The 14,639-nt window shown below is 43.5% G+C and overlaps 1 protein-coding gene across 1 annotated transcript; it reads right to left on the bottom strand.

The window, feature by feature from the left end:
• Nucleotides 1-2,409: 2,409 nt before the first annotated feature.
• Nucleotides 2,410-4,214, bottom strand: MRPL17 (mitochondrial ribosomal protein L17). Its single transcript, XM_036426172.2, has 3 exons — nucleotides 3,968-4,214; nucleotides 3,614-3,682; nucleotides 2,410-3,016 (listed from the first exon to the last, which is right to left on the bottom strand). Exons 1-3 carry the CDS (start codon nucleotides 4,139-4,141, stop codon nucleotides 2,741-2,743), a joined length of 519 nt encoding a protein of 172 aa, XP_036282065.1. The 5' UTR covers nucleotides 4,142-4,214; the 3' UTR covers nucleotides 2,410-2,740.
• Nucleotides 4,215-14,639: the final 10,425 nt, after the last annotated feature.

Below are 14,639 nucleotides of genomic sequence, written 5' to 3'. Positions count from 1 at the left end.
GCTAGAATTCATTATTATGATTTTTTAAAACATTTTTATTGATTTCAGAGTAAGGGAAAGGGAGAGATAGAAACATTAATGATGCCGAAACCGGTTTGGCTCAGTGGTAGAGCGTCGGTCTGCGGACTGAAAGGTCCTGGGTTTGATTCCAGTCAAGGACATGTACCTTGGTTGTGGGCACATCCCTGGTAGGGGGTGTGCAAGAGGCAGCTGGTCGATGTTTCTCTCTCATCGATAGGCAGCTCTCCCTTCCTCTCTGTAAAAAATCAATAAAATATGAGAAAAAAAAAAAAAAAATGAGGCACCTTCAGAAGGCAACTACTTCCCATAAAAAAAAAAAAAAAAAAAAAAAATCAATGATGAAAATCATTGATTGGCTGCCTCCTGCATGCCCTCTACTGGGCAAATGTCCTGACTGGGAATCAAACTATGAATTCCAGGTTCATAGGTTGATGCTCAACGACTAAGATATGCCAGCTGGGCTAGAGTTCATTATTTTTGGAGGGAGTGGGCATAGCTGACGACCTTGCAGTAAAAAAACTGGAGCCTGAGAACCTCTGAAAAGTAGACATTTGCAATATATCTGGTCCACTCTCTTGGGGGTCTGAAATTTTTTTTAAGGAGGTGTCTAGATGGCATAGTTCAACAAACTGGGATGAAAAGTTATCACTTACAGGCCAGATTAGTAAAACAGCGTTATTTCCTTTATATTGTCACTGGCCTCAGTAAATATTCTAGGATTCATGTACTCTTATCTGGCCAAAATATTAAAGGAGATGAATTGTCCCTTGAGGCCACTGTGGTGGTCCATTAGATTGTGAGCTCCTTGAAGGGGGAGGTCATTTCTTCTCATCTCTGTATCCCTAGAATGGATCCCAGGGCCCAACACATGGCAAACACTTGATAAAGACTACTCCTACCACCTAAATGTACTAGCAGATGTTTAATAAGCATTTAGGGAACTGCTGAAAACTCCAAAGGGGCATATATTTCTGGGGCTAAGAGGAAAAACTAGGAGAGTCGGCCACAATCTACCTATTACCAATAAGATGTAAAGATGTGGTTTTAATAGTTAAGTGCTTTCTCTAGGAATCAGGGATGACTCCAAGTTATCTAGCTGAGGTGAATGCTCATGCCAAGAAGACAGGAAGGGGGTGAATTTTGGGGCAGAAGCACTCAGAGTTGTAGATTTATTTAATAAATGCTTTGAGTGTCTAGTTAGTATGTCATTCAAAATATAACATCAGAAAGAGTTTTCTGATAATGTGAAAGGCAGATTGGAACAGAGGGTGACGTGGAGAACCCCCTGCGAGGAGTATGTAAGTGTCTGACTAGGGAAGTTGCAGTGAAACAGCACAAGAATAGCAGGCACTGAAGATTCTACCTGCTAGACCAGTGACCTCTTCACCTTCACCCTTATCATCTGAGTCAGTGGATGGGTTTGGTTGGCCCAATACACTCTGAAGGTCCAGCCCAAGATAAAAATCTCTTCTTTCCACTATATGGGGGCTATGAAAATTGTCGGGCCCTGTTCTGACCATTTAGCACGGGATGACAAAATCAAGTTTTCCCATGACTATCACCCTAGTCAAGCCTCTGAGCTTTGAGAGATGGGCAGCCTGGCCAGGCCATGTTTGGTTTCACACTAATTAGTAATAGTATATATAAAGAAGCTTCCTACTTCTCATATGCCCAGACCATTGTGAAGCCGGATTTCCCCTTTTTCAGTTCCAAGAGAGGCCCAGATTTGACAATAAAAAATTTCCAGGAAATTCCCAGCAGGTTTAACTTCCTGACCCTCCTCCCATTTCAACTCAGTCCTTCACTTTTACTCTTCCCTCCCACTCCAAGAGGAAAGAGCTTATGCAGGAATCCAGTATCCTCTCGCAATGCCTGCACTTCCTTGGTCAGGATAGTAATATACACCGGAGTCCTGAGATCCTCTCCTTTGAAGCCCATTCAAGGCTTGAAGAGCACATAAGGGTATTATCTTGCCTAGAAACAGAGGATGGTTACAGTGCTCCTTAAAGGTTTTTAGGGTACCAGATTCTTATGGAAGGTTCACTTTTAGATCCGCACTCTCCATCCAACCCTTGTTAGAAAGTAATTTTTCTCTAAGAAGTCCCAGGGGCTCAGTCTTTATGCTAGATGTCATAACTCAATCCCTTTTGGGGCCAGTTTGGAATTACAGGTACACCAGAGGCCCAATGCATGAAATTCATTCAAGAGTAGGCCTTCATTCCCCCTGGCATCGGCTGCTGGCATCGGCTCCCCTCTGGCACCTGGGACCCGGGCTTCCCTCGTAGCCCCAGCTCCATCTGGAGGGAACATACAGTGTAATTAGCATATTACACTTTTGTTACTATAGATGCCCCATATACACCAGCATTAAGAAAAACAAAACTGTTGTAAACCAATAAAACCTGTATTTAAGAGCCAGAAACGTATGTTGTCAATTTACTATCCCATGAAGATAGAGCATTTGGATAGTTCTCATTCTCAGAAATCCCAAGGAGACAGGAAAAAAAAAATCAAAAAAAAAAAAAAATCAGTTTACATATTAATATATTCAATCAAAGAATTTTACCTAGTGCAAAGAGAAGGTTATATGGCTACCCAACAGGCCTGGGCTCCATTAAGACTGCCCATGTCACAATTCTAGCTTAAGTTCTTAGAGATGAAGAGATCCAAAGGCCTATGATCATGGGCACCGATGAGGCTACACACGCTTTGGCTCCAGTTAAGTCCCTGGTGTTGGAGGTGTGTGGGAGCTGTGGGTGCTTGCTTCCCGGTCCTGCTGCAGCCCACGAAGCAGCTGGTTTAGAAGTGTAAGGTTGCTATCTCTGCGAGGCAGGGGCAGCGGTGGGAGGCAGTTCCCTTTATACTCCATCACTGCCATCTTAGCCCGATCCTGCTTATTCCGATTTGGGATCTGCAGCATTCTCGTGTAGCCCCCATTCTGACCTTGGTACCGATGGGCCAGCACTTGAAACAGTTTTGATATCAAGTCTTTCTCATAGAGGGGGAGAGTTACCCAGGAGAGAGCAGAGATAGGCACCACTGCAGAGACATTTAGCTTTCAGCACTCCCAAAGGTAGGATATATCTCCAAACGCACGCCCCCAGACTCCAGCCCACTAAACGCTCACCCCAATGTGGTTGAGTCAAAGTTACAGGCAGATGAGCAGATTAAGATTCTCACCGAATTGTATCTATAAAATCATGAGTTTTCAATTTAGTCGACAACATTTGTCCTTAAGGTAAGGGGACCAGATCGTCCAGGTGTTGGCAGGACAGTCCTGATTTCTAACAATTTTCCCCGAGGCCCGCGGCATTTAAAAAAAATCCGGATTTTTGGAAAGATTGGAAACATTGGAAAGATTCTTTCCAAAACTGGGGACTTTTTTTAAAAATGCTGAGGGACGCGGGAAAAATTGTTAGAAATCAGGACTGTCCCGCCAACACCTGGACAATCTGGTCACCTTACCTTAAGGGAGTGTTTTTGCTTAATTGTGCCCAGCCCTTATTCCCCCCCCCCCCTCCTTCTCTAACAACCCCCTCCCAACTCGGGAAACAAAAGAATACGACTTGGGTGAAAGAACGGAGGCACTTACTGTGAGCCAGAAGTCAGCCATGCGCATGGCTCTTTCGTTGGTGTCTCCCAGCTTTCCGTAATCGATGAGCTGTGAGGGGCAGAACATCACTGATCCCACCCGAGCAAGAAACGGGGCGGCAATCTTAACTTCTCCAATGCTGGACCTGCAGCCCATTCATTCATTCATTCATTCATCCCACTAGCCAAGCTTCTCTCTACATCCGGGCTCTCCTAACCCCGCAGCCCCCTAGCCGGGCCAGAAGAGTGGGCTTCGCTAACAGTCCTGAAGGACTCAGACTTCGGGGGCAGGGCTCACCGCGGAGGCGCCCCTCCTTCCCCCGCCCCCTCAGGCCGGACCCGCCCCGCCTCTGACCTTCTCCGCAAAAACCCTCATCTCGTCCACGCGCGCCCAGGACGCCTCGATGCGTTCGTGCCGCACCAGTCCCGTAAGCAAGTTCCGCAACAGGTGGATGCGGGACTCGGGACCGAGGCCCAGGCGGCGGTAAACGCGGCCGTGGGAGATGGCGGCGGCCACCGACAACCGCATGTTACCCGCAGCTCCCCAAACCCCTGGAGCCGGAACTGGAAACGCACCGGAAACTGCGCGAGGGGGCGGGATAGAGAGGACGCATGCGCTGTAGCCGAGTGCGTGGGGGACGTGTCTGCGCGTGCGCACCAGGGCCTTGCCGGGTTGGCAACCGAGGGGTTTGGGGGGGGGGGGGGGCGGGCGAGAAGGGCTGCTGACCTCATCCAGGGCGGCTGGCGAGCTGGGCGGGCATCCAGGCACCGCGTGCGCTCCCCGTCGGCGGGTGAACCAGGCGCCCCCTAGTGAGGGAGGAGCTGGCCGTCGGGATCTTTTGCGCAGCCGCCCGAGGCCTTTTGAGGCTCTTAGGGCGACGGACGCTCCCCCGCGGAGCCTGCTGGGAAAGTGAGTATCTGAGGCACCCGGTACCGGCGGCTCAGCCCCGCCCAGGACCGTGCGGAGCAGGCGCGTCTGACCCCGGGAGGGCATCCTTTTTTTGTTTGTTTGTTTTGTTAATCCTCACCCTAGGATAGTTTTCCGTTGATTTTGAGAGAGTGGGAGGGAGAGGGAGAGACAGAGAAACATCTATGTGAGAAACACCTATGGGAGAGAGACACATCCATTGGTTCCCTCCCGCACACGCCCCAACCAGGGGAAAGGGGTGGGAGTGTGGGGGTGTGTGTGTGTGTGTGGGGGGAGTGGGGGACGGGGGATGGGGAGAACCTGAAAGCAAGGTACATGTTTTTTTTTTTTTTTTTTTTTTTTTTAATATTTTATTGATTTCCTACAGAGAGGAAGAGAGAGGGACAGAGTAACATCTATCAGTTTCCTCCTGCACACCCCCTACTGGGGATGTGCTGGCAACCAAGGTACATGCCCTTGACCAGAATCGAACCCGGGACCTTTCAGTCCACAGGACCTTTCAGTGCACAGGCCAAGGCTCTATCCACTGAGCCAAACCGGTTTCGGCAAGGTACATGCTCTTGACTGGGATGGAACCCAAAAGCCTTCAGTCCGTGGACTGATACTCCATCCACTGAGCCAAACTGGTCAGGGCCGGAGGGTGTCATTTGGATACAATTGTTTTCAGCAGTCATGATGAAATGAAAGGAGTTAGCAATGATGTTCAGTTAAGAAACACAGTGAAAACTTTGTTTTGTTGAGGTAGGTACATATAATCAATGCTTTTGTTCAAAAGCACTCAAAGGAAAAATAATGAATTTATGCTTTTGAATTACATCAGTGCATTTCTTTCTTTCTTTTAATTATTTTATTGATTTTTCTACAGAGAGGAAGGGAGAGGGATAGAGAGCTAGAAACGTGGATGAGAGAGAAACATTGACCAGCCGCCTCTTGCACACCTCCTACCGGGGATGTGCCTGCAACTAACGTATATGCCCTTGACTGGAATTGAATCTGGGACCTTTCAGTCCACAGGCTGATGCTCTACCACTGAGCCAAACCAGTTTAAGCACATCAGTGCATTTCTTTTAAAGGGAGAAAACATATATTGTACTTTTATGTATTAAAGTAACATACAATAACATTATAGTGTCTGCTTTGGAGCCTTACAAGTTTACAACGAACATGAAAAAAATTGTTGTTTGTTAGGAGTTGAATTGTGGTTCCCGCCATATAGGGCAAAGGATATGTAAGTCCTTATGTCCCCTAACCTCCTCCACCGCCGCTTCCCCAGTACTCAGAATATGGCTTCATTGGGAAGGAGGGTCATTACAGTTGCAATTTGTTAGGATGAGGTTGTAATGGAGTAGGGTGGGCATCTAATCCAAGTGACTGGTGTCCTTATAAAAAGAACAGGGGTGAAGATAAAGAGAGGGCTCACTGAGTAAAGATAACCTCCTGAACACACACACACACACACACACACACACACACACACACACACACTGGGAGACCCCATGTGACCAGGAAGGCAGAGATCTGCAGTAGGCAGTAGCAAGCCAAAGACCCTCAAAGATTTCTGGCAAATAGGAACTTAAGACAAGGGCATGGAACAGATTTTTCTCTAGCTACTTCAGAGAATGTATTGACCCAGCTGACACATTGGAGCCAATCCATTTCATTGTGTTAAGGTGCCCATTGTGGCACTTTGTTACAGAAGCACTAGGAAAGTGATACCCATGTCTCCACATACTCATGTTCACTAGACAGCATACTTAGGATTTGTCACTGACTTCACTAATAGGAGACCAGAGAACACTTCTTGTTAATTTTAATTTAAAAAAGTTTATTTTGTTTGAAGCAACAGAAAATAAGTAATTAGGAAACATGGTTTGTTTTTTTGTAGAAATGTATATAATCCCATTTCACAATAAATTCCAGAAACTACAATTCCCTGTCTTGTTTCTTTCAGATTAAATCTTACAGCTTTCAAGGATTTCCACAATCGAAAGTCACCATGAATATCTATTGATAAACATTTCTGAAGATCTTTTGCCAAATTTGGAGACAATGAACATTGCCACTGACATTATTTGATCCATTGCTTCAGAAGAAGTGTTCTCTTGGTGAAAATGTACAGGATTATAGATTATTATTTTAGATTTACTTGTTCATCTTTGGTAATATAAGATCATATTTTCTTGTTTCTTCTGATAGTCTTCAAAATTTGATTCCTTTTCTATGTCAATTTCTTTGCATTTAACATAGTTAATATATTTCTCCAGATTTTTTTTTGTGTGTGTATGTGTTCAAGAAACAATTTTAAACCTTTTTGTTTTACTTTTATGTTTTCAAGGCTTATTTTGCCAATATTTTTTAATCTGATTGACCTCATCTGAAACTTCACCTTAGTGAAAAAAGATGTTAGAAAATTCTCATATAGTTAAGATAGTTTATTTTAATTTTACTACTACAATAGCAGGGCCATCTTCTTTCATAGGGGTTGGAGCTAGAAAATGCACCTGAAGTGAGTTTGAAAAATATTAAATTCTTCCAAATTTGCTGTGAAAGTTATGTCTGTGGCTGAATTTAACTGTGTAACTGATAATTCTGCAAAATTACTTTCCATGAAGAATGAAATATTTTTAGTGGATTAGTTTTAAAAAGTGATCATTTGAGCCGAAGCCAGTTTGGCTCGGTGGTAGAGCGTGGGTCTGCGGACTGAAAGGTCCCAGGTTCGATTCCGGTCAAGGGCATGTACATTGGTTGTGGGCACATCCCCGGTAGGGGGTGTGCAAGAGGCAGCTAGTCGATGTTTCTCTCTCATCGGCGTTTCTAGCTCTCTATCTCTCTCCCTTCCTCTCTGTAAAAAATCAATAAAATATATTTTTTTAAAAAGTGATAATTTGAAACCTGCATATGTTGGTTACTCAATACCAACCGTAGTTATTGTTTAGAACTTAGACCAACAGAAGATTTTTGTGTGAAGGTTATTGTATCTCTAACACTTAGCATTGTTGTGCAAGGAGATAAGAATCAGATAGACTTTTAGTTAGTTTTATTGCTACTTTCAAATTCTTTACAGATGATTCACCTCCTTGGCAGACTGCATCTACCTCCCTGACCCTTGGTACCCAGTGGCTCTGAGTGTCCAGCTGAGCCCCCAGGAAAGGCATTCAGATGGATCTGACGATTCTGGGTGAGTTGACACCTGGAGTAATCCTGATGAGAGTTTAGGTTGTGCCTCTGAGCAGGTGTTGGTTGTGACTGTAGTTCTGGCCAAGATGAGGAAAGTGGTCCCAAGCAATGTGCTGAGAGGCATCTGAGGAAGAAAGATTCCAGCTGGTAGGAAAATGCTGTACATAGAATGTCAGCTTCTGCTGGGAGAAAGGAGTTGCCCTGTCCACAGGACTGCAGAGAACCCTGTATGATGTTGTGATAAAATAAACAATATTTATTTGTCTTAAACCCTGGTTCCTGGCATAGAACTAAATCCTTTGGAATTTCCTCAGTAATAGGGATAAAGGAGCATTTTTGTTATTCATAAAAAAGTCCATTTCAACTATACCTGAGGTTCTGTTAATGAGGTGACTCTTGGAGGATGAGGGATGGTTACCAGAGGAGCTAGCCATGCGATTAGATTGATTAGAGCACATGTGTCAAACACAAGGCCCTCGGGCCAAATCCGTCCCGCCAGGCCTTGCAATGTGGCCCGCACCGCGCTGTCATCACTGCACTCCGCTGCGTTTCCATCACAATGACAGTTTATGACTATTCAGTAAACCATTCGGCCCGCGATTTAGGCTGGATTTTAGATTTTGGCCCCTTCTCTGATTGAGTTCGACACCCCTAGATTAGAGGGTCGGGGCTGTCAGCACTCCCTTACACCTACTTTCATTGAAAAGATTGGAGATTGACATAATCACCAAAGACCAATGATGCTTCCACAAAAACTCTAAACAGCAGGTTTTGGAGAGTTTCTGGATTGATGAATATTTTGGGGTGCTGGGTAGTTCAACCTGCTCTGAATGGGCATGGAAGCTGTGAAGGCCTTCCTACATACTTTGCCCTATACAGCTTTTTCATTTTTCTATTCTTGAGTTGTATCCTTTGTATAAACTAGTAAGAGTAAGTAAAGCACTTCTCTGCTGTTTTAGCAAATTATCAAACTTGAGGAGAGGATCATGAGAACCTCAAATATATAACTGGTTGGTTAGAAGAGCAGGTGACAACTTGGGATGGGCAAATGGATTTTGAAGCAGAGGATTAAGCTCCTAACCTGTAGAGTAGGGCTGACTCTGGGTAGGTAGTGTTAGAATTGAATTGTAGGACATTCAGCTGGTGTCGCAGAGAATTGTGAATTGCTTGACATGGAAAATACACGCATTTGCTGTCAGAAGTGTTGTAAATAGAGAAAGAAACTTATACCTTTACCCTGAATGACTGCATTCTATTCTGCTGAAGCCTCCCTGAAGCAATGTCCTGGGAGCCAGTACAGGCAGCTCAGCGAGTGTTTAGTCAGGGAAGCACTTGTCAGTTGGACCCAAAGCCAACTTTTGGTATTATCCTTAGAATCATGAAGGTCTAGAATAGTGGTTCTCAACCTTCCTAATGCTGCGACCCTTTAATACAGCTCTTCATGTTGTGGTGACTACCAACCATAAAATTATTTTCGTTGCTACGTCATAACTGTAATTTTGCTAGTGTTATGAGTAGTAATGTAAATATCTGATATGCAGGATGTCTTAGGCGACCTGTGAAAGAGTTGTTTGACCCTCAAAGAGGTCGAGACCCACAGGTTGAGATCCGCTAGTCTAGAAGTAGAGGGTTTGGTTCATTCTTGTTATATACATACACACACACACACACATACACTCTGGTCAAGGTCTCGAAACCTTTATGGATAGGATGTTATGGGAAGAACTAGACTGAGAGAAAGCAGTCTCTGGTATCAGATGGAACTGTGATCATATTACATTCAGTGAAAATGAATTTTCCATAATTATAATAGAATCATCACTAGGACACTGAAGATAACAATAAATCAAAGATATCCCAAATGGAAACAAGAAACCTTGTAAGCAGTTGAATTTAGTATCAAAGATTACTGATCTATATGTAAATAAATTTGAGGTGGTCCAGGGCACTTGAGGGACATGGAATTTGGATAGGAGTCAACATAACCCTTTATGGTGATGTTTCCCTCTAGAAATGATGACTAGCTATTTCCATCTTGGCTTGCATGCTGTGTTCTTCCTCTGACCTCCCTCCCCCCTTTCATTTCCTAGTATTATTAGTGAGGTGAGTTGTTTGCTACTGAGATTATAAGGTCTTTCAAGGTCATAGAAGGACTGACTCAAGTATCCCATCTCTTTTTCCTCTCCTTCTCCTCTAACTTAGTGCTGTGTTCTGTTTTTTTAAAAAACATTTCACTATAGGTTAGTAACAAAGATAAAGTTGATTTATTTTTTGTTTCTGTGTCCCTTGATGATTTCACTTTTACTTACAACATTGTTTATTCTCCCCTTTGGGAGGAAAAAGCAAAGAAACAAATTTCCTTTCTCCTAGAGCAGCGGTTCTCAACTTGTGGATCCTGACCCTTTTGGGGGTCAAACGACCCTTTCACAGGGGTCGCCTAAGACCATTGAAAAACACAGATATTTACATAACGATTCATAACAGTAGCAAAATTACAGTTATGAAGTAGCAACATTAATAATTTTATGGTTGGGGGTCACCACAACATGAGGAGCTGTATTAAAGGGTTGCAGCATTAGGAAGGTTGAGAACCACTGTCCTAAAGCCTCCAGAAGGAATATAGCCCTGAGAATCATTTGTGTTTCCCCCCGTAAGACCCAGTATTAGACTTCACACTTCCAAAAATATAAGGTCATAATCTGTTTTAAACCACCAAGTCTGAAAAACTATCCCAGCAGCAATAGGACTCTAACGGTGGGTTTCACATTGCACCTGTCAGGGTATACTGCACATAAAGGTGCTCTTTGAATGTGTATTAAATGAATGGTCAAGCTCCCAAATGTCTGATTATTAATTATGATGAAGGGATTTTAGAAATAAATAAGGGTGTTTCTGTGAGGATTCCAGACCAGTATGATATATGTGACCAGGAAGTTTTCTTCCAGTTTCTCTCTCTCTAGTATTCAAACCCGCTAACTTTCAGGCTAAAGGACTGGAAGGAAGTGGAAAGAGCACAGTCTTTGTAGTCTGAGGATGTGGATGAAGATGACATGGTTAGGGCGTTTCCTTAGTCCATGAGGCACATGTATTTGCCAACAGAAGACTAAAATTCTTTATAAAGGAAATGTATACTGTTGAACCTCAGAGGTAAGATAGGTGAGAGTAGATGGGAAGAGATCAACCAATGAACTTGAGTGCATATATGCTTAACCTATGGACACAGACAATGGTGTGGTGAGGAGCGGGGGCAGGGGAGCAGGCTGGAAGAGGAAAAGAGGACTCATATAATAGTTTCAACAATAATAAAAAAAAAAAAAAAGGAAATGTCTAAAGAAATAAGGCTGACCCAGCTGATGTGGCTCAGTGGTTGAGCATTGACCCAAGAACCAGGAGGTCACTGTTAGATTCCCAGTCACGGCACACTCCCAGACTATGGGCTTGATCCCCAGTGGGGTGTGCAGGAGGCAGCCTATCAGTGATTCCCTTGTGTAAATTATGTTTCTATCTCTCATTCTCCCTTCCTCTCTGTGAAGTTAATAAAAAAATATTTTACAAATTAGGTTAAGGTAATAATTAATTTTTATTATCCAAAATAAATTTGACTATGTTTAAGGTGAGGACTCAGTCACAGAAATGTAGTGCATCAAGGTCAGGTAGAGTGAGGCTCTGGGGTTTAACTTTTCAAAGATGCCCTGAGTGTTGGTGTGCTATGGGTGCTCAATTGGACCCTGGCCTGTATTTCTAAGTGGTTAGAGCACATGTGCCAAACACAAGGCCCGCGGGCCAAATCCGTCCCGCCATGCCTTGCAATGTGGCCCGCACCGCGCTGTCATCACTGCACTCCGCTGCGTTTCCATCACAATGACAGTTTATGACTGTTCAGTAAACCATTTGGCCCGCGATTTAGGCTGGATTTTAGATTTTGGCCCCTTCTCTGATTGAGTTCGACACCCCTAGGTTAGAGAATCAGCTTGTGCACTGAAAGGTCATGGATTCTGTTTTCAGTGAAAGCTGCCTACTTGGGTTGCATATTTGATTCCAGTTCTTGGTTGGGGTTGAGTGCAGAAGGCAACCAATTGATGTGTCTCTCTCACATTGATGTCTCTCTCTCTCTCTCTTTTTCTTTTCTTACTTCCCTTCCAGCACTCCCTTCCATTCCCTCTGAATAAATCAATGGGAAAAGTAACCTGGTGTGAGGATTAACAACAACAACAACAAAAAAAGAAACCCATTGGGCTGTCATAGGCCTACCACAGCAGAGTGAGTTGACTCAACAATCAAGTAGTGTGGAATGCTGGGCCAACTTTCAGAATGGAGGATGTAGCAGTAAACTCAGGGGTTGTTCAGGCAGCAGAATCCTTGGTAATAGCTATTCAGGGACATTGTCCCTGTCAAAAATCTAGACCCCAAGCTAGTCAATTCAACAGGGTTATCCTGCAGAATGTTTGGCAATTAGATGTATGAAGGAGAATGCTAAAGAGACCAGCAGGTGGCAGCCACCACAACAGGAAAAGCTTTTCTCAAGGAAAGGCCTTCTGAGTGATTAAGCATTATTTTTTTCCAATAGAAAACAGCACACTTTCTAAAAAAAATGTTTAAAATGTCAGATTGAATTAAGTTTAAACTGGATTGAGACTTTAATGGTTTTCTCCTGCTGACCATGAATGGAGGCTGGGGGGGGGGGGGGGGAGGGAGGATATTACATTCTAGACTAAAATAAGGAGAGTAAAACTTTTCTTTCTATCATCTGATTTTTACTGTGCTCTTCTGCAAGGTCATTCAGGTTTTTTCTTGGATGAGGAAAGGGAGGACCAAAGATGTATATATTAATTTACCTTTTTTCTCTTCCTTTCTCTTTTTCCCATCCCTGTTTCCTTTTCTGTTTTTGAGTGTGGAAAGGTGAGAGGGAATTTAAACTTGTATCCATAGCCTATTTGTTCCTATGTGATTCTCCCTTCTCTCCTTTCAGGAGAATGCTCTCATGTCAGGAAGGTTTACAATAAATGCCCCCATTCAGCAACCCTTTACTGAAGATTCAGGACATATGAGGCCCTGTGATAAATACAGGCATATGAAAAAGGAAAGGCTAGCTTTCACCTACACAGAAGGCTGCAGGGAAATAGGCATTTAAATTAATGGTTATTATAAAATAATCATTTGAAATAAAAAGTAGAGACTTCCTTTTATACTGATTCTTCTGAAGCCTATGCCTGTGAAGCCATCCTTGACCCCAAATCAGTTATATTCTCTTCATCTTTGGCTAACAGTCTACCTTGCATTTCCATGCCACTTACCATAGTTTATTTTGTTCTGTGTTCATTTTTCTTACCAGCCTGTGTACATCTTGGGAGCAAGATCTATGTCTAATTCACTTTGTAAAGCTCTGGGTCCTTGCAAAATCCTAGATACACAGAAATGTTGAGTGTGAAACAGTGTCAATCTCGGCCTGTGCAAAGATATATGTTCAAAGATGTTAATTGTAATGCAATCTATAATAGTGGAAATTTAGGAACCTGGTTGCCACCTGGTGGAGATCTGTTTAAGTACAAATAAATGTATATCATTCAAGCATTAAAATCATTACAATAGACCAATATTGTTTATCTCAAAAATGTCCTTAGGAAATTATGAGTGGAAAGGAGATTATAGGATAGTCTGTATTTGAAGCATGGTAGCAAAGATGCTTGGGTAAAAATTGCTGCTTAACCTGTTGTTTTGGGTTCTGTACTCATTTGCTTGCTAAAACAATAGAAAAGTTATTTTGAGTTTTTGAACTTCTGTATGCTATCCCAATCCATTGATGGTGGTTTGAATACCCCATTGATTGTGATCTCACTGGTTACTGAAGCACATTCTTCTGGGAGCCAGGACGGCTCAATTATCCTAAATTGTCTCAGTTGCTACAGATAATGAGTTTTGGTTGATTCAGTGTCCTGGAATCAGAACAGACCCTAAATTGCCTCAGTAGCTAAAGATAATGCATTCCAGTTGATTCAGTGGTCCCAGAATCTGGACAGCACAATTATTCTAAATTGCCCCAGTGGTCCCAGATAATGTGTTTCTGTTGATTCAGTGATCTGTAGACCCAAAATCTATACTTTATGAAAGATGAGACAGAGGGCCGAAGACAGGACTACAGGCTTTATTAGAGGATAAGGACCCTGCTGGGCTGCCCCGAAGGGGGAGTAGCACAGGTGCAGGAGTGAACGTGCCTTTTGAGGGGAGCAATGGGAAGGGATGGGGCTTAGGGCACTCAGCACGTGCTGATTGGTGGTTTCAGAGAAGGCACATGATTAGGCACTTAGGTACTTAGGAATCGGGGGCTTAGGGTTTTTGGCAGGTGCTCATTGGTGGTTCGATGTACAGTCCATATGAGGTGCCTGGTTAGGTGCTGGAAAACAATATGGATGACCTTTTCCTATTATGCATAGGACAGTCTCCCACAAGAAAAGGATTATCTGGACTCAAATATCAACAGTGAAGTGGAAAACATCTATCAGAATTGTCCTCATAAGGTCCTTTACTGCCATCGAGCCGGGACCGGTTTGGCTCAATGGATAGAGCGTCGGCTTGGGGACTGAAGGGTCCCGGGTTCGATTCCGGTCAAGGGCATGTACCTTGGTTGCGGGCATATCCCCAGTGGGGGGTGTGCAAGAGGCAGCTGATCGATGACTCTCTCTCATCGATGTTTCTAACTCTCTATCTCTCTCCCTTCCTCTCTGTATAAAATCAATAAAATATATTAAAAAAAAAAAACAAAAAAAAAAAACAGTGAAGTCGAAAACATCTATCAGAATTGTCCTCATAAGGTCCTTTACTGCCATCTAGTGGTTAGAGAAGGGCCTAGAAGTTCGATGTAGCTCCAGAGGGAATTCACATGATTGAAGTAGGGCCTCAGAAATAAGATGGAAGGCCATAAGAT

The sequence above is a fragment of the Pipistrellus kuhlii genome, unplaced genomic scaffold (genome assembly GCF_014108245.1).
Source record: "Pipistrellus kuhlii isolate mPipKuh1 unplaced genomic scaffold, mPipKuh1.p scaffold_m20_p_9, whole genome shotgun sequence".
Classification (NCBI taxonomy): Eukaryota; Metazoa; Chordata; class Mammalia; order Chiroptera; family Vespertilionidae; genus Pipistrellus; species Pipistrellus kuhlii.
The sequence above is the reverse complement of the archived record's forward strand: the minus strand, read 5'-3'. Positions and strand labels throughout refer to the sequence as shown.